At 41.9% G+C, this 27,391-nt stretch overlaps 1 protein-coding gene across 2 annotated transcripts in view; it reads right to left on the bottom strand.

Annotated features, from left to right (window-relative positions):
• Positions 1 to 391: 391 nt before the first annotated feature.
• Positions 392 to 27,391, bottom strand: part of chchd6a (coiled-coil-helix-coiled-coil-helix domain containing 6a) — a 74,902-nt gene continuing 47,902 nt past the window's right edge. For both annotated transcript variants that reach the window (XM_039008030.1, XM_039008031.1), the window contains 2 exons: positions 21,016 to 21,151; positions 392 to 780 (listed from right to left, as the gene is read on the bottom strand). In XM_039008030.1, coding sequence (XP_038863958.1) covers positions 757 to 780; positions 21,016 to 21,151 — 160 coding nt within the window. In that variant the 3' untranslated portion in view covers positions 392 to 756. The remainder of the gene's footprint in view (positions 781 to 21,015; positions 21,152 to 27,391) is intronic.

Genomic DNA, 27,391 nt, shown 5'->3' on the forward strand with positions numbered 1-27,391 from the left:
GGGTTATCATCTACTACCCACCCTCACTCTCCTGTTGCCATGGCAACCCCAGAAACACATCTATCACAGGATGACATATTTTCTCTATGAATAAAACTCCAAGAAACAGAATAAATGTCAAGAAACAGAACGAGAATAAATATTAAAAAAGAGAACAAGAATAAATGCCAAGAGAACGAGAATAAACGCCAAGAAACAGAACGAGAATAAACACCAAGAAACAGAACGAGAATAAATGTCAAGAGAAAAGAGAATGAATGACCAAGAAGAAATGTGTTGCTTTCTACGTGCGTTCTGAGTTTTACAAAGAAACAGAAGAAAGTGGTTCAATATAGCCACTTACAAGTACTATACAGGCATAGCTATAGCCAAACCAAGAACCAGACAGACATCAGCATAGGGATACGGTTTAATTGATGAAATAATGGAATGGATATGATAGAAACCTGATAAATGGTCAGGAAGTCCTGAGTATATTGTTAAAAAATACAAAACAGAATACAACTTAAAACCATCTTCAGTCAGTCCTCTTTCAAATATCTATTTTACCCTGTAAAAATGTACAGGAGCGTCTACGTAGTGCAGCTTCAAAATTAAGATAAAATGATTAAAACAATGTATAAAAGGCATTATGCTAACACCAAAGCAGCTCTTTGCCCCTAAATATGAATCAGCGAGACATTTGGAAGTGCCAGTCATGTGCTGCAGTAAAACTGTTCCTGGACATTAGTTTCATTCAGCCTTTTCCACTGCTCTTCATCCACGGTTTACCAGCAGGTTCTGAAAACAAGGAGAGGACCATGTCAAATCACCAATACTTCAGATCAATACACAGCCCAACCACACACACACGTCTTCAAACTCACTTCAGCTCAATTGTTAACAAAATGTCTACCAAGCCCCTGACCCCCTTCGGTCTTGTAAGGCGAGCACCATGATTTCCACTCCTCTGTCAGACCTGTCCATTAGATAATACCGTCTGCCCCGCCCCCTGACCTTAGTGCTGTGACGCTTAGGTCAGGGGTGTGAATAGTATGTGTGACTAGGGGAAGGAGTCTCTCTTCTAATCAGCACCCACCAAAAGTCAGCCCGAATAATGTCTATGGTCAGGTCAGGTAATTGTAGTGATTCTCTCGGTGGGGCGGAACCACTGGCACTTTCATAGAGAGTACTCATAGATTACTGTTGGAGAAGACCTCTTCATCTCTGACAACAACAAAGAAGCATACTGTACAGCCACAGTTTGTCCATTCATTCAGAGAAAGAAGCAAAGATGATGGAAAGAAATTGGAAAGAAATCATTAGCTTGTCAGTGATGGCCTTAGTCTTTAAAAACGTTTCTAGAATGTACCCACTGGGCAAAAACGGGTTAAAAGAAATCAATGTTGTTTCCAAACCATTTAAAAAATAAATCTATGTGAATCCAATGACATGGTGACATTTTGGTTGATTTCACATTGAATTGACATTCGTTGACACCTCAACCAAATGTAAATCAAAACTAAACGTTGAACAGAAGTCTGTGCCCAGTGGGTACTGTAGGCTCTGACAGCATCATAACTGGATTTGGTGCACAAATTGGTTCCAGGTGATTCATAGAGCACTTCCTGCATCCTCATGTATTCATTTGGCCAGAGCTCTGAAAGCATCCAGACACTCAACAGAACGACAGGGCCAAGCATGGAGAGCAAAGTGCTGCTGCAGAGGGGGCAGGAATAACGGCATGTTACAGTGGTTCATCTGGAACAACGTTCGGAACCTTGGCAGGCCAGGCAGGATCCAGACAGGATGCAAAATGGGATATTGACCTGCAGCGTGAGGTTAGTACACCCTGAGAAGCCTGCCGAGACACACAGCCAATCAGAGAGCAGCAGAATCAATACCCCTTACGTCACGACCAAGACCACAACATATCCCATCAGAGCAGTGTGAGGGACGTGGCTGCTCGCCACAAACCAACGCCTCCACCTGCAGGGAAAGTATGTGTGTGTGTGTGTGTGTGTGTTAGGGAGAGACTTGCCAATTAAGTTCCCACAGTGTGAATACCTGCTCTGCAAGTGCGCACTTGTTTCACTTTATCTGGGGGGGAAATCTATTGACTAACTCTAACTCCAGTCAGAGTCAACACAATACCGTTAAACACACTTACAGACAGACAGACACACACACACCTTTAAAAATGTAATCGGTTCCCCTATAGCTCTCGTGGGAGCTATAGTAGTGTTTGAGCTTTAGTAGGGTCAGTCTTGATTAGCTAAGAGGTTTTCCTCAGCAGGAAGCTCTGACCACTGGGGTCAGACAACAGCATGTTGACCGCTGACTTCTAAATAATCACCACAGTGATGAGAGGTCAACCCAGAAGAGAACATACAGTAGCAAGAAAAAGTATGTGAACCCTTTGGAGATCCCTGGATTTCTCTGCATAAATTGGTCATAAAATTTGATCTGATCTTCATCTAGGTCACAACAAGAGACAAACACAGTCTGCTTAAACTAATAACACACAAACAATTATACGTTTTCATGTCTTTATTGAACACACTGTGTAAACATTCACAGTGCAAAAAAAAGTATGTGAACCCTTGGATTTAATAACTGGTTGACCCTCCTTTGGCAGCAATAACCTCAATTAAACGTTTTCTGTAGTTACAGAACAGACCTGCACAATAGTCATGAGGAATTTTGGACCATTCCTCTTCACAAAACTGTTTCAGTTCAGCAATATTCTTGGGATGTCTGGTGTGAATAGCTCTCTTGAGGTCATGCTACAGCATCTCAAATCGGGTTGAGGTCAGGACTCTGACTGGACCACACCAGAAGGCATATTTTCTTCTGTTTAGGCCATTCTGTTGTTGAGCTTAAATAGGCGGACAGATAGGCTTACATTCTCCTGCAAAATGTCTTGATAAACTTGGGAATTCATTTTTCCGTCCATGATAGCAAGCTGTCCAGGCCCCGAGGCAGCAAAGCAGCCCCAAACCATGATGCTCCCTCCACCATAATTTACAGTTAGGATGAGGTTGATGTTGGTGTGCTGTGCCTTTTTTTTCTCCACACATAGTGTTGTGTGTTCCTTCCAAACAACTCTACTGTAGTTTCATCTGTCCACAGAATATTTTGCCAGTTGCGCTGTGGAATATCCAGGTGCACTTTTGAAAACTTCAGACCTGCAGCAATGTTTTTTTTTGGACAGCAGTGGCTTCTTCCGTGGTGTCCTCCCATTAATACCATTCTTGTTTAGTGTTTTATGTATCGTAGATTCGTCAATAGAGATGTTAGCATGTTCCAGAGATTTCTGTAAGTCTTTAGCTGACACTCTAGGATTCTTAACCTCATTGAGCATTCTGCACTGTGATTTTGCAGTCATCTTAGCAGGACAGACATTCCTAGGGAGAGTAGCAACAGTGCTGACTTTTCTCCATTTATAGACAATTTGTTTTACCATGAACTGATGAACATCAAGGCTTTTAGAGATACTTTTGTAAACCTTTCCAGCTTTATGCAAGTCAACAATTCTTAATCTTAGGTCTTCTGAGATCTCTTTTGTTCGAGGCATGGTTCATATCAGGCAATGCTTCTTGTGAATAGCAAAAATTTTGTGAGTGTTTTTTACAGGGCAAGGCAGCTCTAACCAACATCTCCAATCTCGTCTCATTGATTGGACTCCAGGGGTTCACATATATTTTCCAACCTACAAGAAGAATACAATAATGTGTGTGTTATTAGTTTAAGCACACTATGTTTGTCTATTGTTGTGACTTGGATCAAATTTGATGACCAATTTATGCAGAAATCCAGATAATTCGAAAGGGTTCACATACTTTTTCTTGCCACTGTATATGCGAACTATGACCTCTCTGACTGTGTCTGGGAGTGATGTCAAATCGGTCTGATGCTGTTCTGTGTCCTAGAGGCAGAACTGAGCGATTTCCCCTTGGATAGGCCAGCTGCAAAGTCAAAATTGTCTATATTGCAAAAGTTTATAAAAACAAAAATGTGTTTTTTGGTCTTAATTTATGTTTAGGGTTAGGCATTAAGGTTAGCAGTGTGGTTAGGGTTAAAGTTAGGTTTAAAATCAGATTGTATGACTTTGTGGCTGTGCCAGCTAGTGACGACTCTGCAGAGCTGCCTCCAGAACAAGATTCATGCCAAAAAAGGCTAACCCGCGTGTCCAGACAGAGCCATCTAACCAGCTGAAGGTAGAGAATGAAAAGGAGTGTCTGTACATTATTGATGATTAGACTCTTCTTTTCTTTCATCTTTATCAATTAAAAATAAATCATTATTTTGTAACTTCCATACTTCATTTGTGGAAAGTGAATTTATGCTGTATGTCACCGATACTCATTCAGTTTAGAAAGCAGTCCATTTTTACCACCAGGAACACATCTCAACCATCTGGTGACAACATTCCATCTGAGAGGCAAGTTATACTAGCCTGATTCCTCCATGGCAGTGGCAATGGCATTTATTCTCTGCTCAGATAGTTTTGGGGCATAAAGGAAAAGAACCGAGCACTCGTCCTTTCTCCATGGCCAAGGCTTAGCTCAATTGGAAATTCATCTTATCTGATGACTGGCAGGCAATTGGAATTCCTGGGCGATAACCTCCACTCCGCCACAGAGACAGGCAGGCAAGGACATTTTTTTCCAGAGATGTGATGCAAGTGCCTGTTTTTCCACTAAGAGCTTTCCTGTGTGGAGAGATAGCTGCTCCTAGCCCCTGATGTATTATTTACAATTTTCCATGTATTATTTCTGATGATTGTATTGACGAGGAGAGGGATCAATTGCTTTGAAGTTGCACATGAAAGTGAGCACATCAACCCAGCCTTGAGTGGGAAAGTCAGGATGCCACAAAAAACAACACGTTTATTTTATTAAAACATTTTAGAAAAGGGGAGAAATTGAACTATTTGCCCCCCCCCAGACGGCCAGGCAGGCTGTACATTTATCTCAGCTGGGGGCCTTACACAGCCTTTCACCCATGGGGATAAAACAGGGCCCAGCCCCAGGCACAGGCGTTCTGTGAAATGCGCTACAGAAAAGCCAAAGTGTGACGATTGTTCAGCATTTGAGGTGGCTTTCAACTCCAACATACGTGGACCCTGGACCTGTGTTATGATCTGATCTATCACACAGAGCGACAGAGAGAGAGAGACAGACAGAGAAAGAGAGAGGCTGGTGGCGCAAGAGGAGAGGTTCTGTGGAAAGGTCAGCCACAACCCCTGGAGCCCATTGTGTCCATCCCTTCACTGATGGACGTTTGAAAGCTTTGTGTTGACGGTGCCGCCTGGGCCACAGCGCTAATGAAAGCCCAAAATGGTGGCTTTGGATTCATCTTGATGTGCTGTTCGATAGCACTCAGTGAAACAACAAAAGAGATGGAGGATAGAAAAGGGAAAGAGAGAGAGAGAGAGAGGGGAAGGGGTAGAGCAAGACAATGTTTAACACATCACTGTTAATGCTAGACCACTTTGCCGTACCGTGGTAGAAACTACTCAAGAGGTGAGATATAGCTTTATCAATCGTCAATGTATTCTGGAAGGCATTCGGAAAGTATTCAGAACCTTGACATTTTCCATATTTTGTTACGTTACAGCCTTATTCTAAAATGTATTAAATTGTTTTTGTTCCACATTAATCTACACACAATAACAAAGTGCCCCTGAACAAGGCAGTTAACCCACTGTTCCCCGGAAGGCTGTCATTGTAAATAAGAATTTGTTCTTAACTGACTTGCCTAGTTAAATAAAGGTTAAAAATAAATAAAGTAAAAATAGTTTGTTGAAGCACCATTGGCAGCGATTACAGCCTTGAGTCTTCCTGGGTACGACGCTACAAGCTTGGCACACCTGTTTTTGGGGAGTTTCTCCCATTCTTCTCGGCAGAACCTCTTAGGCTCTGTCAGGTTGGATGGGGATCGTTGCGGCACAACTATTTTCAGGTCTCTCCAGAGATGTTCGACCGGGTTAAAGTCTGGGCTCTGGCTGGGCAACTCAAGGATATTCAGAGACTTGTCCCGAAGCCACCTGCGTCGTCTTGGCTGTGTGCTTAGGGTCGTTGTTCTGTTGGAAGGTGACGCTTCACCCCAGTCTGAGGTTCTGAGCGCTCTGGAGCAGGATTTCATCAAAGATCTCGCTATACTTTGCTCTGTTAATCTTTCCCTTGATCCTGACTAGTCTCCCAGTCCGTGCCGCTGAAAAACATCCCCATAGCATGATGCTGCCACAACAACACTTCACCGTAGGGATGGTGCCGGGTTTCCTCCAGACGTGATGCTTGGCATTCAGGCCAAAGAGTTCAATCTTGGTTTCATCAGACCAGAGAATCTTGTTTCTCATGGTCTGAGAGTCCTTTAGGTGCCTTTTGGTGCCAACTCCAAGCGGGCTGTCATGTGCCTTTACCTGAGGAGTGGCTTCCGTCTAGTCAATCTACCATAAAGGCCTGATTGGTTGAGTGCTGCAGAGATGGTTGTCCTTCTGGAAGGTTCTCCCATCTCCACAGAGGAATTCTGGAGCTCTGTCAGAGTGACCATAAGGTTCTTGTCACCACCATGACCAAGGCCCTTCTCCCCCAATTGCTCAGTTTGGCCGGGCGGCCAGCTTCAGGAAGAGTCTTGGTGGTTCCAAACTTCTTCCATTTAAGAATGATGGAGGCCCCTGTGTTCTTGGGGACCTTCAATGCTGCAGACATTTTTTGGTACCCTTCCCCAGATCTGTGCCTCGACACAATCCTGTCTTGGAGCTCTACGGATAATTCCTTCAACGTCATGGCTTGGTTTTTGCTCTGACATGCACTGTCAACTGTCATGCACTGTCAACTGGGACCTTATATAGACAGGTGTGTGCCTTTCCAAATCATGTCCAATCAATTGAATTTACCACAGGTGGACTCCAATCAAGTTCTAGAAACATCTCAAAGATGATCAATGCAAACAGGATGTACCTAAGCTCAATTTCGAATCTCATAGCAAAGGGTCTGAATACTTATGTAAATAAGGTATTTCTGTCTTTTATTTTTAATACATTTCTAAAAACTTGTTTTCACTTTGTCATTATGGGTTATAACCACTAGGTAGTGGTTAGAGCGTTGGGCCAGTAACCGAAAGGTTGCTGGATCGAATATCCAAGCTGACAAGGTCAAATCTGTCATTCTTCCCCTGAACAAGGCAGTTAACCCACTGTCCCCAGTAGGCCGTCATTGTAAATAAGAATTTGTTCTTAACTGACTTGCCTAGTTAAATAAAAGTTAAATAAAATAAAGATTGATGAGGATTTTTATTTATTTAATCAATTTTTTAATAAGGCTGTAATGTAACAAAATGTGGAAAAAGGGAAGGGGTCTGAATACTTTCCAAATGCGCTGCGGGTGCCAGCTTGACAGTACTAGAGGTTGGGAAGACCATACAGTATGTGAGACGTGGGGCTTTCTCTGGTCCTAACAAGGGGCTTAGCAGCTAATGGGCAGGTGAGGTAAAGCTGAATAAATGAATGTGGGCTGAGAAAGCGAAAGAAACAGAGTGAGAAATGAGAAAGACAGAGACTGAAATAAGAGAGGGAGATAAAGAAACAGAGTGAGAAATGAGAAAGACGGAGACTGAAATAAGAGAGGGAGATAAAGAAACAGAGTGAGAAATGAGAAAGACGGAGACTGAAATAAGAGAGGGAGATAAAGAAACAGAGTGAGAAATGAGAAAGACGGAGACTGAAATAAGAGAGGGAGATAAAGAAACAGAGTGAGAAATGACGCTAGCCCTTTCAGTGAGTTGGCTAGCAGAGATGTGAACAACCCCCCTCTCCTGTTAGGAGGGGGGACAGTTTTATAACTTAACCCCCACATCAAAAATTCCTTAAAGAGACTCTCCCTGGCCATGCAGTATCGAGGGAGAGTGTTTCACAGTAGAACAAAGGAACTCCTGCCAAGTTCTACTACATTCCAGAATTTGAGAATTTAACAATATCCATATTTTGGAGAATGTGTAAACGGTCGGTGGAGAAGCCAGCTACGACCCAGTCCGTTTTGTTTCATGTTTGTGACCTCATGAAAGACAATACAGCCTCATTACCCTAACTCTGTTTATACAGGTTCCTCATTTATGAGGCTTGCATCTAATTATTGTATAACATGAATGAGTAAAGATGAAACTACTTGTGAAATTATGTACTGTGATGTTAACCTTCTAAAATGAGAGAATTTGCCTTCATTGTAAAGTTTAACTGTCAGGAGCCACACCCCAAGTGAATAGGCATTGGTTGTAAATTATGAACCAACCCCTTTTCTAAATTTCTATAAAAGCCCCCGTGACCCAAAGTCACCTAAATTCCAAAAATGGGAGGACTTGTCCTCACTTTTAAAAAGGGCTCATTCTAATTTCAACCCTACAGGCCAGGAAACGCGACAGCTTGTGCTACACGTGAAATTATGGTATGAACACTGAACTATTGATCACCCAAGAAGAAGTGAGTCCTAGATGACAGCCTAACAGACTGCAGCTGGAAAGGTGGACGAATCTCCAGATTGAGATGAACCTCTCAGACCACGCATACCTCGGTGTAAGCTGAGGTGGTACAGGTTTGAGCACCAAAACTAGAAAACAATATACTACGTGGAGCATTGGCTACACGGCTGGAAATGGTTAAACTCTGAGACTATCGATCCCTACAGAATAAGAGCAAATCTTAGATACTAATTACTAGTCTGCAGCTAGAAATGATGTAAACCTGGGATGTGAATACCGACAACCGCCGAAACATCTACTCTAAGAACCATGGACGCCTGACGTATCCATACAACAGACAGTATCAGGAGACGCCACCATGAGTAGCCAGAGACTCTCTGATGAACTGACCGACGATTCCAACAGAGAAGACAACTACATAATGGCGTAAATATATTGATTGCAATTATTCCCGAATGCGCGAGCGTTCATGTGCAAAGGATTAGCATTTCAACGAATATAATTATCCACTGTGTGTAGTGATCCATTTTGTCTTTCCAGCTCTCTCAGTTCATACCCCCTTCCCTTTGTCCACCAAGCCGTCATATCGGTTTAGCCCACAAGGGGATCTTCCCTATCATTGTTAGTAACCAATATCTACTGTTAATTTGTTATGCATTTCTGTGATTATTTAGTTAGTTAGTAAATAAATGATTAAGCCAATTGGTGTATAGATGATTCATAGTTTAGGCTGGGTTCGTGCAGATAACCAACAATTTACGATGTTTGAAATGAGACTGACGAGATAAAGAATAATTCATTAATAGAAGACTAATTGATCAGATATTAAAATATCTGAAAAGTTATATTTGGAAAATTATAACTTTGTAATCTGAAGATTTTCCGTGGTGCCCCGACTTTCTAGTTAATTAAATTTACATGATTAGTTTAATCACGGAATAATATTTACAGAAAATTGATTTGATAAAATAACAGTCTTCACTTTTAATGAGGCCAAAGACACGACACAGGTTATGAACCAAATGAAGAGGCCGGGTTTTAAGTTGGAAGACCTTAGTGACAGAGATACATTGATCGTTTTGACTCCAAACAGGCAGAGATGCGCACAACGTCTTGTATTGTGATGGAGAAAACAAATCGATCCACTTGTACATTTACCTCACTGTTTTTGTCAGTGGAAGAAAAACATGATTGTGACTTGCCTTGCTCTAGAATACCATTATAACAGAGATGTTCCAGTATACCCTTTCCTTGAACAACACTTAGGCCCTGAAACCAAACATTACATAAACCTTTACAATTGTTGGACTAAATTGGAAACAAATTTCCCTCCGATGTGCCGTGCTATTCACTAGTCAAGTGTGCCGTTATTGCATGTTGTGTTGTCTGAAAACAATGTGCCAAATAGCAAGGTGACGCCAGAGAGATAATGGTCTTGGATCTGATTGGCTGCTTCTCCGAGCCTGGATCAATTCATGTCTGAAAGGAGGGAAAGGCTTTTTATGACGACGCCTCAGACAATAAGAACATTAAACCAGTGAATCCACTGTGAAGGAGTGTGAAAGAAAGAACGAGGAAGAAACATAAAAGAGATATACAGGGAGGTCAAACACAAACAGAAAAACACAATTACAGCCCCTTATTTATTCTCTCTCTCATATATATATATATATAAATAAATAAATGGTGGGACCAACCGCAATAATAGTAGTAGTGGACATGGGATTACCATTAACAACAACAATAATATTAATGAGAACAACAATACATTAAAGCAATGGTAGTAGACCAGTGTCAACATGACTGAGAAGACACATGACATGGTTTGAAAAACAAAACGGGAAATATTATCGACATTACTTTGCACTTTTCACTGGCTGTCCCTCAGGTTGTGGCAGGAGGATACATATTTGGCTGCCAAAACTGCACATTATTGCTTTTTACACAATAAATATTAGATGTTTTCTTCATCTTTTAAAGTTTCAAATTCTTTGTATTGAATTATAATTTTGGGAAATAAATATTCTCTTAGGTCTGAGTATTTGTCACAGTGTAATAGGAAATGCAGCTCTGTCTCTACCTCTCCCCTGGAGCAGAGTGAGCACAGCCTGTCCTCTCTGGGCAGCCAGGTTTGTCTGTGACGACCAGTCTCTATAGCCAGACTGTGCTCACTGAGTCTGTACCTAGTCAATGTTTTCCTCAGTTTTCTATCAGTCACAGTGGTCAGATAGTCTGCCACCATGTACTATCTGTTTAGAGCCAAATAGCATGGAAGTTTACTTTTTGTGGTGTCTTTCCAATAGGTGATATATTTTTATTTTTGTTTTGTGATGATTTGGTTGGGCCAGATTTTCTGAGTGCTGTCCTGAGGCTCTATGGGGTTGGTTTGGGTTGGTGAACTGAGCCTCAGAACCAGCTGGCTGAGGGGACTCTTCTCTTGTTTCATCTCTTGACATTGTAGAGCTGTATGATGGAATGTTTTGGGGTCACTTGTTTTTAGATGGTTGTAAAATTTGATGGCTCTTTTTTCTATTCGAATGAGGAGGGGGTATTGGCCCAATTCTGCTCTACATGCGTTATTTGGAGTTTTTCTTTGCACTTGCAATACAGTCTTGCAAAACTCCGCAATTCTTTTTTTCTTCAATTGGATGTTTGTCCCATTTGGTAAATTCATTTTTAGAGATTGGACCCCATACTTCACTGCCATATAGAGCAATTCTACACCTGCATTGCTTGCTGTTTGGGGTTTTAGGCTGGGTTTCTGTACAGGACTTTGAGATATCAGCTGATGTAAGAAGGGCTATGTAAATAAATTTGATTTGAATTGGTTCTATAACGGATTTAATTTTTTTTTTTTGAATCTGGAATTTTGATGTTCCTTTTAATGGCATAGAATGCTCTTCTTGCTTTGTCTCTCAGCTCATTCACAGCCATGTGAAAGCTATCTGTGTTGCTGATATTTAGTCCTAGATATGTGTAGTTTTTGGTGTGTTCTAATAGAACTGTGTCCAAATAGAATTTATATTTGTCATCCTTATTTCCGGACCTTTTTTGGAATATCATTATATTTGTTTTTTTTAGGTTAATGGTCAGAGCCCAGGTCTGACAGAACCTGTGCACCAGGTCATCTGCGTACAGCAGACACATGATTTCAGTGTTGTGTAGGGTGATACCAGGTGCTGCCGATTCTTCGAATGCTTTTGCCAATTCATTAATGTAGATGTTAAATAGTGTTGGACTTATTGGACAGCCCTGTTTCACTCCCCGTCCCTGAGAGAAGAAGTCTGTTTGCCTGTTGCCAATTTTAACCGCACATTTGTTTTTACTGTACATTGATTTAATAAAATCATGTTTTCCCTCCAATACCACTTTCTATTAGTTTATAAAAAAGACCTTCGTGCCAAATTGAAACAAATGCTTTCTTGAAATCTACAAAACACGAGTAGATTTTGCCTTTGTTTTGGTTTACTTGTTTATCAATTAGAGTGTGGAGGGTGTAAATGTGGTCTGTTGTACGATCATTTTTTAGAAATCCAATCTGGCTTCTGCTCAGGACGTTGTGTTCGTCAAGGAAATAATGTAGTCTGCTATTTATAATACTGCAGAGAATTTTCCCCAAGTTGCTGTTAATGCAAATTCTTCTGTAATTATTTGGATCAAATTTGTCTTTTTATAGATTGGTGTGATCAATCCCTGATTCCAAATATCGGGGAAAATACCTGCAGTGAGGATAATGTTGAAGAGTTTGAGTATAGCCAATTTGAATTTGTGGTCTGTATATTTGATAATTTCATTTAAAATACCATCAGCACCACAGGCCTTTTTGGGTTGGAGAGTGCATAGTTTTTCCAATAATTATTCTTCTGTAATTGGGGTATCCACAGGATTCTGATAGTCTTTGACTGCTGATTCAAGGATGTGTAATTTTTCTTGTATATCTTTTTGTTCTGGGCTCTTTGTTATATTGCTGTAGAGGTTTGCAAAGTGATTTCTCCACATATCCCCATTTTGGATAGCCAATTCCTCATGATGAGGTATGTTTAATTTATTCCAATTCTCCCAGAAGTGGTTTGATTCTATGGATTCTTCGATTACATCCAGCTGATTTCTAATGTGCTGTTCCTTTTTTGTTCTTAGGGTGTGTTTGTATTGCTTGAGTGTTTCCCCATATTGAAGGCGTATATTTTTGTTGTCTGGTTCTCTGTGTTTTTGATTAGATATATTTCTCAATGACTTTCTTAGATTTTTGGTGAACTCATCCCTCATGGCAGCCATGGTGGTGAGGAGGGCCTGACCCTGCTCTGCACTGAGGGGGTCGCTCTCCTCCTGGGGCATGTCCTCCACTATGGTGGGAAGAGAGGTGCTGGATGTGCCTTTTTGGGTGGGGAGAGTAGGGGTGAGGGTGGTGCTGGTGGAGTTTGTCTTGTGGGAGGGCATGTCACTGGTGGTGTCCTTCTCTCTCTCCGCTCTCTCCTTAATGGTCTGAAAGTCTGTTTCAAACAGCCTAATGTTACCTTGCACCATGACAGTACCAGTCTTGTAGAGGTTGATTGTTATCATGGTGCTGTCAGGGTCGTCTGTCTCTTTGATTTTCAGCTTCCACCCATTACAGATTCCCTCTTTCTTTATGGATGGGTAGTGAGAGCACACTGCTGAGCGCCATGCATTTGGCTGGTCAGTGAGGAAGATGAGATTACTCATGTCACCGTTTTTGTAGAGGTCTGCAAAAAGGGTTTCTGGCCTCCCCTTTAGTAGTTTCTGTTTAAAAGCTTTCCTCGTTGTGTCATTTTTGGCCTCTTTAGGGTAGAGAATGGATTCTGCGCTGAGGGGGAGTGGGAACATGGTGCCTGTGGGCTCTGCTACTACTGCTGCTCTGTTCTGCTGCCCCGTTGCCATGGCAACCGATTTGTTCATCTGCTGCTGTTGCTAGCTAGCGTCAGTTTGGTCGTTTGATGTAGTTGTATTAACTCCCCTTGCTAGGTTTGTTCTAGCTCGTTTCTTCTGGCTAGCTTGTTGGTCTGCTGGCTAGGTCTTTGTTGTGTAGCTAGCTAGCTAGAGTCAAAACTACTTACTTTTTTTCTATTCTGAATGAATAGAGTTGTTGTTCATCACTTCTTGTCTGGAATTCTTTTTCGATTAGAGTGTTTATCTCATTCTAAAAACAAAAAAATATGAAATATATCAGGAGCTCATGTTGAGCATTACACACACTCTCTCTCACTCTCTCTCTCTCTCTCTCTCTTTCTTTCTCTCATATCACACAAGTGGAGAGAGCGAGGCCAAAGTTTCCAACCTCCGACTGCCGTGTTTGACTTCACACACCAGTGTGCTCGCCGCGCTGGGGATTCACATTGAAATAATTGGAATGATTCTCCACTGCAGGCCTGCTTGACTATGCCTCTACTGTGTGTGTTGCTGTGTGTTCTGGGCTGCAGTCAGATAGATAACTAGTGATTAGGGCAAGTCCCTCCCCAGCCTGGCTCCTGCCTCTTTAATGAGGCTCTGCTGAGGGCCACAGAGAGCAGAGAGGGGGCTCTTCAGTCTAACACACTGGACTGGCTCTCTCTCACAGGGTGATGGTCTGGCTGTCACCACTGTCACCCTCTTCACTGGACACTGACTGAATCACAAGAGGTCATAGAGCTGTGACAGCCTCTTCACCCTACACATGGATGGAACACTAACCTATGTAATTGCCAAAGAAGAAAACTAAGTGAAGAAAGTAAAGTGCCACTAGACAGGGAAACTTTGTTGTACAACTTGTCTTGTTGTCCTACTTATGCTCTTGAAGTTTTGCATCTGGCAAAAGTTTTACTAGTATGAATTTAGACATACGTCTGCAAGTTATAACATACTGTATGTGAAGAGTATTGATGATTAGTTGATTTGGCTTTGGCTGTAGAATTGTAGTTACTTATCTGGATTCAGCTATAGAAGTGTAGCTACTGGTCTGGTCCATATTCAGCTGTGTGTGGAGCAGTGATTACTGCAGTGTGACAGTCTGGTTGGACAGAAGCCTGCGGTCTGTATAGGCCCTGTGCAGCCAGGAACACATTGCTCTTCATTAAGACTGAGTGATGAGGGACCTGGACTGGCATCCCTCTCCTCTCCGCGTCCCTCTGCTGTCCATCTCTCTTCACCTCCTTAAATAGCACTCCTCTCTCTCACTCCCAGCTCCTCCATCTCATGCCTTAAGAGACCTAGTGCATATATGTATTCTCTTTCCCGCTCTGTTTCTTACCTGTTGTTTTAATTCCTATATGTCTTCTCATCTCTCTGTTGACAGGGTGCTAACAGTGTAATATCTGCCCTGCAGCATAAGTTCAATCTAAAACATAGATCAATAGGTTTTTCCTCACTTGTACTTTGGTTGTCTGACTGAAAAACATCAGCTCCTTCAGATCTACTGTAGAACCATACTTACGTCATCCTGAGGAAATACGGAGTTCATTTGCCTTGCCTTGATCTGTTCACACATAATTAAAGCCTCAGATACAGCATACACTCCCATTAATCATGTTATTAACAGCCCTCGATCACTGGGGCCCGCCCAAGGCTACAAAGCAGATAGATACCACTGGTGGTTGACCTGCCGGCCTGCTGTTGTGGTCTCTCTACTTCCATAAACCAGGAAGGGTCCAACAGCTTGGGTAGTTAACCAAGCTGCTGGGAATATTCTGCCCTTGCCAACGGACTGAGTGGATCGAACATAATGCACTCAGTAAATCTACAAAGTGTGTCCTGATGGACAGTGGAGCTGACGGCTGATGGCGAAGAGCAGGTTTGGATGCGTGCGTACGAGAGAGAGAAAGTGAATGAGTGTGTTTGTGAACCTGACAGGATTAGAGTAGTGCTGGCAGAGGAGCTTGTGTGTCTCAGAGACCTATGACAGGCAGGGGAGAAGACGGTGACCCCAGGGTCTGAAATGAAAATAAACTTGCCGCATCGACAACAGCGCAGGGCAGCCAATCAGAGCGCTGAGGCTGCAGAATTGTCAACATCAGGAGCTCAGGTAGGTTAAGACATGAGGTGGCAGCTTCAGTACAGCACAGGGAGAGGTCAGAACTGAGCTGCACACCGTTAGAAAAAGGCAGACACAATCTCAGCAACAAATATAGACTGTCCTATAGGCCAGGGGTTCCCAAACCTTTTGCTTCGTGAACCACCAATGAAAACACACCCAGACCAAAAGAATAGGTAAAGAATTGATTTATAAAAACTTCTGATTGAAAACATTTAACTGATGATAAATTTTCCTGTGACCGATTTTAAGAAATGTAATGTATAATAATGAAATTACTAAATGACATCCAGCGACCCAGTTTGGGACCCACTGTAAACAAAATAACTGCAGTTCTATAAAACATAAAAGGTGGTGAATATTACTCCATGTGGGTACATTAGCTTCTGGAAAAAGACGCACAAATATACAGTTGAAGTCGGAAGTTTACACTTAGGTTGGAGTCATTAAAACTCGTTTTTCAACCACTCCACAAATTTCTTGTCAACAAACTATAGTTTTGGCAAGTCGGTTAGGACATCTACTTTGAGCATGACACAAGTCATTTTTCCAACAATTGTTTACAGACAAATTATTTCACTTATAATTCACTGTATCACATTTCCAGTGGGTCAGAAGTTTACATTCACTAAGTTGACTGTGCCTTTAAACAGCTTGGAAAATTACAGAAAATTACGTAATGGCTTTAGATTCTGATTGACATCATTTGAGTCAATTGGAGGTGTACGGCAATTTCCAAACGCCTGAAGGTACCACGTTCATCTGTACAAACAATAGTACGCACGTATAAACACCATGGGACCACGCAGCCGTCATACCGCTCAGGAAGGAGATGCCTTCTGTCTCCTAGAGATGAACGTACTTTGGTGCGAAAAGTGCAAATCGATCCCAGAACAACAGCAGAGGACCTTGTGAAGATGCTGGAGGAAACAGGTACAAAAGTATCTATATCCACAGTAAAACGAGTCCTATATCGACATAACCTGAAAGGCCGATCAGCAAGGAAGAAGCCACTGCTCCAAAACCGCCATAATTAAAGCCAGACTACGGTTTGCAACTGCACATGGGGACAAAGATCGTACTTTTTGGAGAAATGTCCTCTGGTCTGATGAAACAAAAATAGAACCGTTTGGCCATAATGACCATTGTTATGTTTGGAGGTAAAAGGGGGAGACTTGCAAGCCGAAGAACACCATCCCAACCGTGAAGCACGGAGGGGGCAGAATTATGTTGTGTGGGTGCTTTGCTGCAGGAGGGACTGGTGCACTTCACAAAATAGATGGCATCATGAAGATGGAAAATGATGTGGATATATTGAAGCAACATCTCAAGACATCAGTCAGGAAGTTAAAGCTTGGTCGCAAATGGGTCTTCCAAATGGACAATGACCCCAAGCATGCTTCCAAAGTTGTGGCAAAATGGCTTAAGGACAACAAAGTCAAGGTATTGGAGTGGCCATCGCAAAGCTCTGACCTCAATCCTATAGAACATTTGTGGGCAGAACTGAAAAAGTGTGTGCAAGCAAGTAGGCCTACAGACCTGAGTTACACCAGCTCTGTCAGGAGGAATGGGCAAACATTCACCCAACTTGTTGTGGGAAGCTTGCGGAAGGCTACCCGAAACATTTGACCCAAGTTAAACAATTTAAAAGGCAATGCTACCAAATACTAATTAAGTGTATGTAAACTTCTGACCCACTGGGAATGTGATGAAAGAAATAAAAGCTGAAATAAATCATTCTCTCTACTATTATTCTGACATTTCACATTCTTAAAATAAAGTGCTGATCCTAACTGACCTAAGACAGGGAATTATTACTAGGATTAAATGTCGGGAATTGTGAAAAACTGAGTTGAAATGTATTTGGCTAACGTGTATGTAAACTTCCGACTTCAACTGTACCTAATACATTTGGGGTGGGCAATAGACACTGGAGCATTTACTGTAAAGGGAAAGTCTGCATGAAGCAGTCCAACACATTCAACACAGGCTGGAGGTGTAAACTGCTGCAGGACAGGTGGAGGCCAGAGGGAGGGTTGAAGGTTCACTCACTCCTTCCCAAGTCTGACAGTGGGGCTTTGGGAATAATGCCCAGACTTTAACACAAAAGCCTCCATTGGCGGTCTATGCCAAGTCTGGGCTACAGGGAAGGGAGCGCACAGGGAGAAAACAGCATTAAAAGTTTCTGAGGTCTAAAACCGACCCTGGTCGTACTGCAACATCAATCCGGCATCAGACACGCTACCCTAACCAGCGCATTCTCATCGCTCCCTGTCTCTTTCTCTCTCTCTTTCTACCTCCAACCTTTTTCTTTTGTGCTAAATGCAGGAAAGCTCAAAACATCTATCACCATCAAAGTCAGGGCGTCTCTCTCTCTCTCTCTGTAAATTACTTGAGAATCCAGCGGAGCGTGGAGACGGATCAGGCAATCTCAACTCATTATCCGAGACAGGGACGATGGTGGGCGCCTCCCAGCCTCCTCCTAGCCTCACGCGCTCCCCTCCCCAGACGCCACCTCACTGGCTCCGCTCTGGCCTCAGACATCCCCTCTCTAATAAGGCCTGCCTCTGTTCCTCCCCTCTAACCATCACCTTAACCCAAGCCCATCTTCACCAAACAGAGGGGGAGATACACAACACACACACCTGAAGATGCCTTTTCTTGCTGAGCATTAATAAGGCAGTGTGTGAGGTCTGCAGTGGGTCTGGTCTGTCAGCCTCCTCCTACACTAACTTCAATGAAATCATACAGTAACTAGACTACACCCATTTCAGACCTGCAAAAAATATGTTGATATTACCCCCTTTCAAACAAACCCTTATTGACCACTTATTTGCAGGTATACCCCGTTCATACATATCAGTGTGTAACTGGCAAATTGGGAGGGGTGGTGGTGGTGGGCGGGGGGGGGGGGGGGGGGGGGGGGGGGGGTGTTAAACCATGGGGGCTGTTTGCATTTCTATTTAGGGAAGTGTTTATTAATTTACTTGCAAAAAAATTCAGAGAACCAGTCCCGCAGAAACAATAGCTCTATTTTGGCTACAGGGTCTGTAAAAATTCAGGAATCATGACTAGATCTTCAGGTGGGTTTTATATTCCCCCTACACCTTTCAGATGGACAGAAAAGCTGGTATAAAAATGCAGCCATGGTAAATTAGTGGGATTTTGGTCTGTGTATGAAAGGGATACCAGCATTTCACGGGAAAGTCTTCTGGTTCCACACCATGTTTACATCAAACTGGCCTCAGACATGGATAGAAAACACTCCATGATGATGATGTTCACTGCTCTGTAAATTCAATATACTTTAAAATGACTCCGCCATATGCACAAGTGTCCCAAAGCTGAGGGAGTGAAAATTATGGAAGGTTTAGGGGCTTATTAGACCCTCCTATTGCCACTTTGACCGAGCCAGCTACTCCGCCGGCTTCAGAGTGAAGTGGTATCCCATAACCACCTTGTTTTTTAGATTGCGGAATTTCACACAAAATAATGGAGAGGCATGCCTAATTATAAACCACCTGTATTTGTTTATGTCTGATTTCAAGGCTTGACACATATGAAATACCTCCCAAATTAAATGTTAAACTGTTACTGGTTCTTCTCTAGGTTACTGCCTTTCTAGGGAGTTTTTCCTAAACACCGTGCTTCTACATCTGCATTGCTTGCTCTTTGGGGATTTAGGCTGGTTTTCTGTATAAGCACTTTGTGACATCTGCTGATGTAAAAAGGGCTTCATAAATACATTTTATTGATTGATGATAGAGGTTTATATATCTTGTAAAACGATAGGGGATATTTTTTCATTAGAATTTCATGGTCGTTTTATATATTTAAATGTGGAATATGAACTGCATCAATAAAGTCACGAGTGTGTCCCGAAGTTGAAAGGTTAATTTGATCTCCTCGTCGCTCTTGAATTCCCCCTCTGAGTTTTGTCAGCAACACGTGAAAACGGAGGGCCCTCCAAGCGAGTTGGTAGGGACGAGGGGCTGGTTTGGGATTCACAGAGAGTCTCTTCAAAGGTATCCCCGACTTCAAACCTCTATCTAGTTGGGCTAATGTAGAGAGAAAGTTCCTTGTTGGCTCAGATTGGTGCGATGGAATGGCACGCACACACACAGGGCTGGAGGAGAGGAGGTTCACAGAGCTGATTAGCACATGCTTTATGAGTACTTGCCAGGCAAGGAGCTGGAGCGCCCTGGAGCTTTCCTCAGTGTAGAGCCAGACCAGACCAGAGCAGTGCAGTACGTGGCATGTATACATTATCAAGTGCACTTTCAACTCTTACAGTAGAATATCATGCTGCTAGTACACAAACTTCAAGGAACTGTCTCTGTATCTAGGGGTAGCACTCTTGTGAAGAGGAGGCTTAAAAACTGTAAGGGAGACAGATTTGACTTGGGGGCAGAGATGCTAGAATCCTCTTTACTTTGACTACTGCATACACTCCTGTAGACAAGGTCCAGCATCCCCATAGCGATGGAACTTAAGCTTACGGGTGTTTTAACGATGCATCGTTCCTACAACGACCGAAGACGTAACATGCAGTTCCCAAAACACCACACAGAGAGAACGCTCACTAAGTGCATTGTTGAGGCATGTGTCCATACTGACAGGATTGAAAGAAAGGCAGTGCTGCTCTCAGATCAGCTTTCTCCATTAAAATCTTACCCTAACATTATAATTATTCCACAACACTAACGAGGGATCAGATTCTAGAAGGATATTATCACCTATGGCTGCAAATATTGAAACGGCTTATTCTAATGCTTATAAACATTCCCCTATAGCTACCCTATAATAATGCTCTAAATGAAGATTTTGCACATCATTTGCACACATGTTGTTAGACTACACGTCATGAAATATAATAAGGCAAAAATGGCAGACAATAGCGTACAATTAGCAAAGTAAAAAACTTAATTGAATTAACATAAAATTCATTTCAATATGATTTAAATATGTAGCGATGTAGCCTATACTGTATTGATCTTTGCAGTCATCTCGGTTTTCATTTGAAGCCTCTTTTTATCCTAGGATTGTAAAAATTGCAAAGACATTGGTAACTTTGTATTTGTAGTCGATTTCGCTCTGAAGTTATTGGCAGTCACAGCGAGACCGATAAACTTGATTCTGTGTTCAGCAGAGATCTTCTGTGTACAGTATAAAGTGGAAGGGCAGAAAAGCATCTAGCAACGCACTTAGCTGTTCTACGAGCGGTCTGAGGTAGTCGGTAAATAACAAGCGCTTTCAAGTACGACTTTAGTAATGATGGTTGTTGGGAAACAGCTCTGAGATTTAACGATGCTCAGATGGTTCTAATGATGAATTTAGCCTTAAGATGTTTTTGGGAACCTGGGCTCAGGTTATTTGAAGCAGGGACAAAAATACAGTTTTATATTTACTGGATGTGTTGGGGAAAAAAGATGAACCGGTGAATTGACTATATAATATATTTAGCTATTTGTGTAGAAAGAGGTCATGAAAACCTCCAGGCATCTACTGAATGAAAGCCTATAGTGAACACTGACCTTCTTGGCTGCGTCGATGCACTGCATGTACGTTTTGGCCAGGTCTGAGCATTGCAATGTCTGCTCCCGGTTCTCCTTGTAGCAGTTGAGGATCTGGGACTGCAGGTTGATGCATACAGGCTCGGTGTTCCTCGCTCTGTGGACACACACAGGTCAGGGGTCAGCCCAGAGGTCATCAAAGAGACACAGCTGAATGATTTTTATTAGAACACAGCAAGCAACATGTCCAACATTACTACAGTGTATGATCAGTGACATTGTATTTTTGTGAAAATCATTTGAGGTGATTGATGCAGTGACGAGCCGTGATTCAGGTTTTGAGCCCCACATGCTTTGAGCCTCACCTGTTTAAAACAAATTCTATAATAATAATACATTTAAAAATGCCTGTTTTGCAAGTAATTCTGGCATTAATTCGTGTCACATATCAGTTTAGCAAACAATGTAAAAAATGTAAAATGTCAAAATGTCCTTGAGTTAATAAAGAAGCATACAAGCCTAGCTCAGTGCTTTCTGCGGTGGAGGGGCAGCCAGGGAAAACACAGAGCGTAGGTATGGTTCATCTTCTCTGGTTGTGCGGTGATTGGCACAGTTTGCGAGCAAACGAATGCACTGTCCACAGGACATGTTGATGCCACTGAACCAAGGCAGAGAAACCTTAACACTGCCCACGTGATGGAGGCATGCGACATAATCGCTGCTCATGTGCAAGAAAGGTTTTCGGAAAGAGACCACTTAATTGCGGCAAAGTTGGTAAACAGCAGTTTTTCCCCCAGTATGTACATTCCTTTCCGACTGCAGAACTCCAGTGTGCTACCTCATCAATTTACACACAATACCCCATAATGACAAAGCAAAAAGAAGTTATACATTTTAACAAATGTATACAAATAAAAAAAACTGAAATATTACATTTACATAAGTATTCAGACAATTTACTCAGTACTTTGTTGAAGCACTTTTGGCAGCTATTACAGCCTCGAGTCTTCTTGGGTATGATGCTACAAGCTTGGCACACCTGTACTTGGGAAGTTTCTCCCATTCTTCTCAGTCAGGTTGGATGGGGAGCATCGCTGCCAAGTTATTTTCAAGTCCCTCAAGAGATGTTCGATTGGGTTCAAGTCCGGGCTCTGGCTGGGCCACTCAAGGACATTCAGAGACTTTTCCAGAACCCACTCCTGGGTTGTCTTGGCTGTGTGCTTAGGGTTGTTGTTCTGTTGGAAGGTGAACCTTTGCCCCAGTTTGAGGTCCTGAGCGCTCTGGGGCAGGTTTTCATCAAGGATCTCTCTGTACTATGCTCTGTTCATCTTTGCCTCGATCCCAACTAGTCTCCCAGTCCCTGCCGCTGAAAAACATCCCCACAGGATGATGCCGCCACCACCAGACTTCACCATAGGGATGGTGCCAGGTTTCCTCCAGATGTGATACTTGGCATTCAGGCCAAAGAGTTCAATCTTGGTTTCATCAGACCAGAGAATCTTGTTTCTCATGGTCTGAGAGTCTTTAGGTTCCTTTTGGCAAACTGCAAACGGGCTGTCATGTGCCTTTTACTGAGGAGTGGCTTCCGTCTGGCCACTCTACCATAAAGGCATGATTGGTGGAGAGCTGCAGAGGTGGTTGTCCTCCCATCTGCACAGAGGAACTCTGGAGCTCTGTCAAAGTGACCATCTTGTTCTTGGTCACCTCCCTGACTAAGACCCTTCTCCCCAGTTTGCTCAGTTTGGCCAGCTTCAGGAAGATTCTTGGTGGTTCCAAACTTCTTCCATTTAAGAATGATGGAGGCCACTGTATTCTTGGGGACCTTCAATACTGCAGACATTTTTTGGTACCCTTCCCCCAGATCTGTGCCTCGATATAATCCTGTCTTGGAGCTCTACGGTCAATTCATTTGACCTCATGGCTTGGTTTTTGCTCTGACATGCACTGTCAACTGTGGGGCCTTATATAGACAGGTGTGTGCCTTTTCAAATCATGTCCAATCAATTGAATTTACCACAGGCGGACTCTCAAACATCTCAAAGATGATCAATGCAAACAGGATGCACCTAAGCTCAATTTCGAGTCTTATAGCAAAGGGTCTGAATACTTATGTAAATAAGGCATCTGTTTTTATATTTAATACATTTGCAAAATGTGGAAAAAGTCAAGGGGCCTGAAAACTTTCTGAAGGCACTGTATGTCTTGTATGATGCTGCATAAGTGATATGCCAGGGAGATATATATACTGTAAATAAGAAAGTAATACTAAGTGTATGTTGTGTAGTAAGCTGTTAGTAGCCATGTGTCTCACTCTAAGAATTTAGTCGCTCTCCCCCTCAGAACTTAGCCTACTGTTCTGATTAGGTGGTACACATGTAGCCTGTTTTAGAGAAATGTCATCATCGAATATTGTGAGTGCATTTTTTGCTTGCTTATGTGCCCCTATTATTTAGCCTACTATTCTGACTTGGTGTACAGGGAAAATACTGTAAGAATGGCCCATATTGTGAATTATGTCGCTCTCCATTTCAAAAGTGCTGAACGCATAGGAATATCTCAGCTCGTCTCTCTCAGCTCGCTCATGTCTTAATCGAAATTACAGCTTGCCTCTTATCCGCACATTCCCTTATGTCATAATTTGTACATCTACATTGTTATATTGCTTATATAGGTCTATCTTATTCATAATTTTAGGCAATGTTAGAATGATGAATTGAATTGTTTTGCTTACTTTGTGTATTATAATTAGCTCATGTGCTTTCTCCACAAGGAGGGCATACGATATAAAGTTGTTGGGTCTGTAACCATGAGGGGATACTATACTGTATAATGTTGTTGGGTCTGTAACCATGAGGAGGGATACTATATAATGTTGTTGGGTCTGTAACCATGAGGAGGGGATACTATATAATGTTGTTGGGTCTGTAACCGTGAGGAGGGATACTATATAATGTTGTTGGGTCTGTAACCATGAGGAGGGATACTATATAATGTTGTTGGGTCTGTAACCATGAGGAGGGGATACTATATAATGTTGTTGGGTCTGTAACCATGAGGAGGGATACTATATAATGTTGTTGGGTCTGTAACCATGAGGAGGGATACTATATAATGATGTTGGGTCTGTAACCATGAAGAGGGGATACTATATAATGTTGTTGGGTCTGTAACCATGAAGAGGGGATACTATATAATGTTGTTGGGTCTGTAACCATGAGGAGGGATACTATATAATGATGTTGGGTCTGTAACCATGAAGAGGGGATACTATATAATGTTGTTGGGTCTGTAACCATGAGGAGGGGATACTATATAATGATGTTGGGTCTGTAACCATGAAGAGGGGATACTATATAATGTTGTTGGGTCTGTAACCATGAGGAGGGGATACTATATAATGTTGTTGGGTCTGTAACCATGAAGAGGGGATACTATATAATGTTGTTGGGTCTGTAACCATGAGGAGGGGATACTATATAATGATGTTGGGTCTGTAACCATGAAGAGGGGATACTATATAATGTTGTTGGGTCTGTAACCATGAGGAGGGGATACTATATAATGATGTTGGGTCTGTAACCATGAAGAGGGGATACTATATAATGTTGTTGGGTCTGTAACCATGAGGAGGGGATACTATATAATGATGTTGGGTCTGTAACCATGAAGAGGGGATACTATATAATGTTGTTGGGTCTGTAACCATGAGGAGGGATACTATATAATGTTGTTGGGTCTGTAACCATGAGGAGGGATACTATATAATGATGTTGGGTCTGTAACCATGAAGAGGGGATACTATATAATGTTGTTGGGTCTGTAACCATGAGGAGGGGATACTATATAATGTTGTTGGGTCTGTAACCATGAGGAGGGATACTATATAATGTTGTTGGGTCTGTAACCAGGAGGAGGGATACTATATAATGTTGTTGGGTCTGTAACCATGAGGAGGGGATACTATATAATGTTGTTGGGTCTGTAACCATGAGGAAGGGATACTATATAATGTTGTTGGGTCTGTAACCATGAGGAAGGGATACTATATAATGATGTTGGGTCTGTAACCAGGAGGAGGGGATACTATATAATGATGTTGAGTCTGTAACCATGAGGAGGGGATACTATATAATGATGTTGGGTCTGTAACCATGAGGAGGGGATACTATATAATGTTGTTGGGTCTGTAACCATGAGGAGGGGATACTATATAATGTTGTTGGGTCTGTAACCATGAGGAGGGGATACTATATAATGTTGTTGGGTCTGTAACCATGAGGAGGGGATACTATATAATGTTGTTGGGTCTGTAACCATGAGGAGGGGATACTATATAATGTTGTTGGGTCTGTAACCATGAGGAGGGGATACTATATAATGTTGTTGGGTCTGTAACCATTAGGAGGGGATACTATATAATGTTGTTGGGTCTGTAACCATGAGGAGGGGATACTATATAATGTTGTTGGGTCTGTAACCATGAGGAGGGGATACTATATAATGTTGTTGGGTCTGTAACCATGAGGGGATACTATATAATGTTGTTGGGTCTGTAACCATGAGGAGGTGATACTATATAATGATGTTGGGTCTGTAACCATGAGGGGATACTATATAATGTTGTTGGGTCTGTAACCATGAGGAGGGGATACTATATAATGTTGTTGGGTCTGTAACCATGAGGAGGGGATACTATATAATGTTGTTGGGTCTGTAACCATGAGGGGATACTATATAATGTTGTTGGGTCTGTAACCATGAGGAGGTGATACTATATAATGATGTTGGGTCTGTAACCATGAGGGGATACTATATAATGTTGTTGGGTCTGTAACCATGAGGAGGGGATACTATATAATGTTGTTGGGTCTGTAACCATGAGGAGGGGATACTATATAATGTTGTTGAATCTTGTTTCTCTAAACTATACTTGCTAAAATTCAAATAGATCACCTAATTTCAGTTTATTTGACAAAACAAGCAACCAGGAAATGGCAGAGAGACTTCTGCATAGTGCATCTTTCAGCAAGTCAGCCATATCAGTGGCTGAATGAAGTCTTTCGCTGCCAGATAAGGCTCTTCTGATAGCCAGGTGTAGCGGTGGTAAGGATTCACCCCATGGTGCTGTAAAGAAAGCTCTGCTGTTGGGACAGCTTTATGTAGGCTCTAACAGTTTGTGGGCACCATTTGTCAACGTTATAGTGCATTTAATGTATTGTTTAGTGTTGTGTAGTGGCGTCGCTGGCATGCATCTAAAAAAAAAATGTTGGTTGAATTTGCCCCACCAAGATTTACATGCTAAAATCTCCACTGGATTGATGTGAAGGACTCTTGAAGAGAATAAAATGTTCTAAGTTAATAAGAAAGCTAAATGACAACCGCTATTCTTGATTCATCTACATTAAAACTGTTTCCACATTGTACCTGAAAAGAAACCTCCCGTCTCACACAAACTCACTCATATTTCACATTACATACCAATACACAGACTCATATTTCACATTACATACCAATACACAGACTCATATTTCACATCACATACCAATACACACACTCATATTTCACATTACATACCAATACACACACTCATATTTCACATTACATACCAATACACACACTCGTATTTCACATTACATACCAATACACAGACTCATATTTCACATTACATACCAATACACAGACTCATATTTCACATCACATACCAATACACACACTCATATTTCACATTACATACCAATACACACACTCATATTTCACATTACATACCAATACACACACTCGTATTTCACATTACATACCAATACACACAATCGTATTTCACATTACATACCAATACACACAATCGTATTTCACATTACATACCAATACACACACTCATATTTCACATTACATACCAATACACACACTCATATTTCACATTACATACCAATACACACACTCATATTTCACATGACATACCAATACACACACTCATATTTCACATGACATACCAATACACACACTCATATTTCACATGACATACCAATACACACACTCATATTTCACATGACATACCAATACACACACTCATATTTCACATGACATACCAATACACACACTCATATTTCACATGACATACCAATACACACACTCATATTTCACATGACATACCAATACACACACTCATATTTCACATGACATACCAATACACAGACTCATATTTCACATGACATACCAATACACAGACTCATATTTCACATGACATACCAATACACACAAACACACACCAACATCCCCCAGTGTGTACAAATGTCTCCCTCTCCATCCTGCGGACACTTTAGTGGAATGAATAGGTGGGGAGAGACAGGTTAAACTGAATTACCGGCAGAGAGGATATTCACTAATAGAGCCGGTGACA

The sequence above is a fragment of the Salvelinus namaycush genome, chromosome 14, assembly GCF_016432855.1.
Source record: "Salvelinus namaycush isolate Seneca chromosome 14, SaNama_1.0, whole genome shotgun sequence".
NCBI lineage: Eukaryota > Metazoa > Chordata > Actinopteri > Salmoniformes > Salmonidae > Salvelinus > Salvelinus namaycush.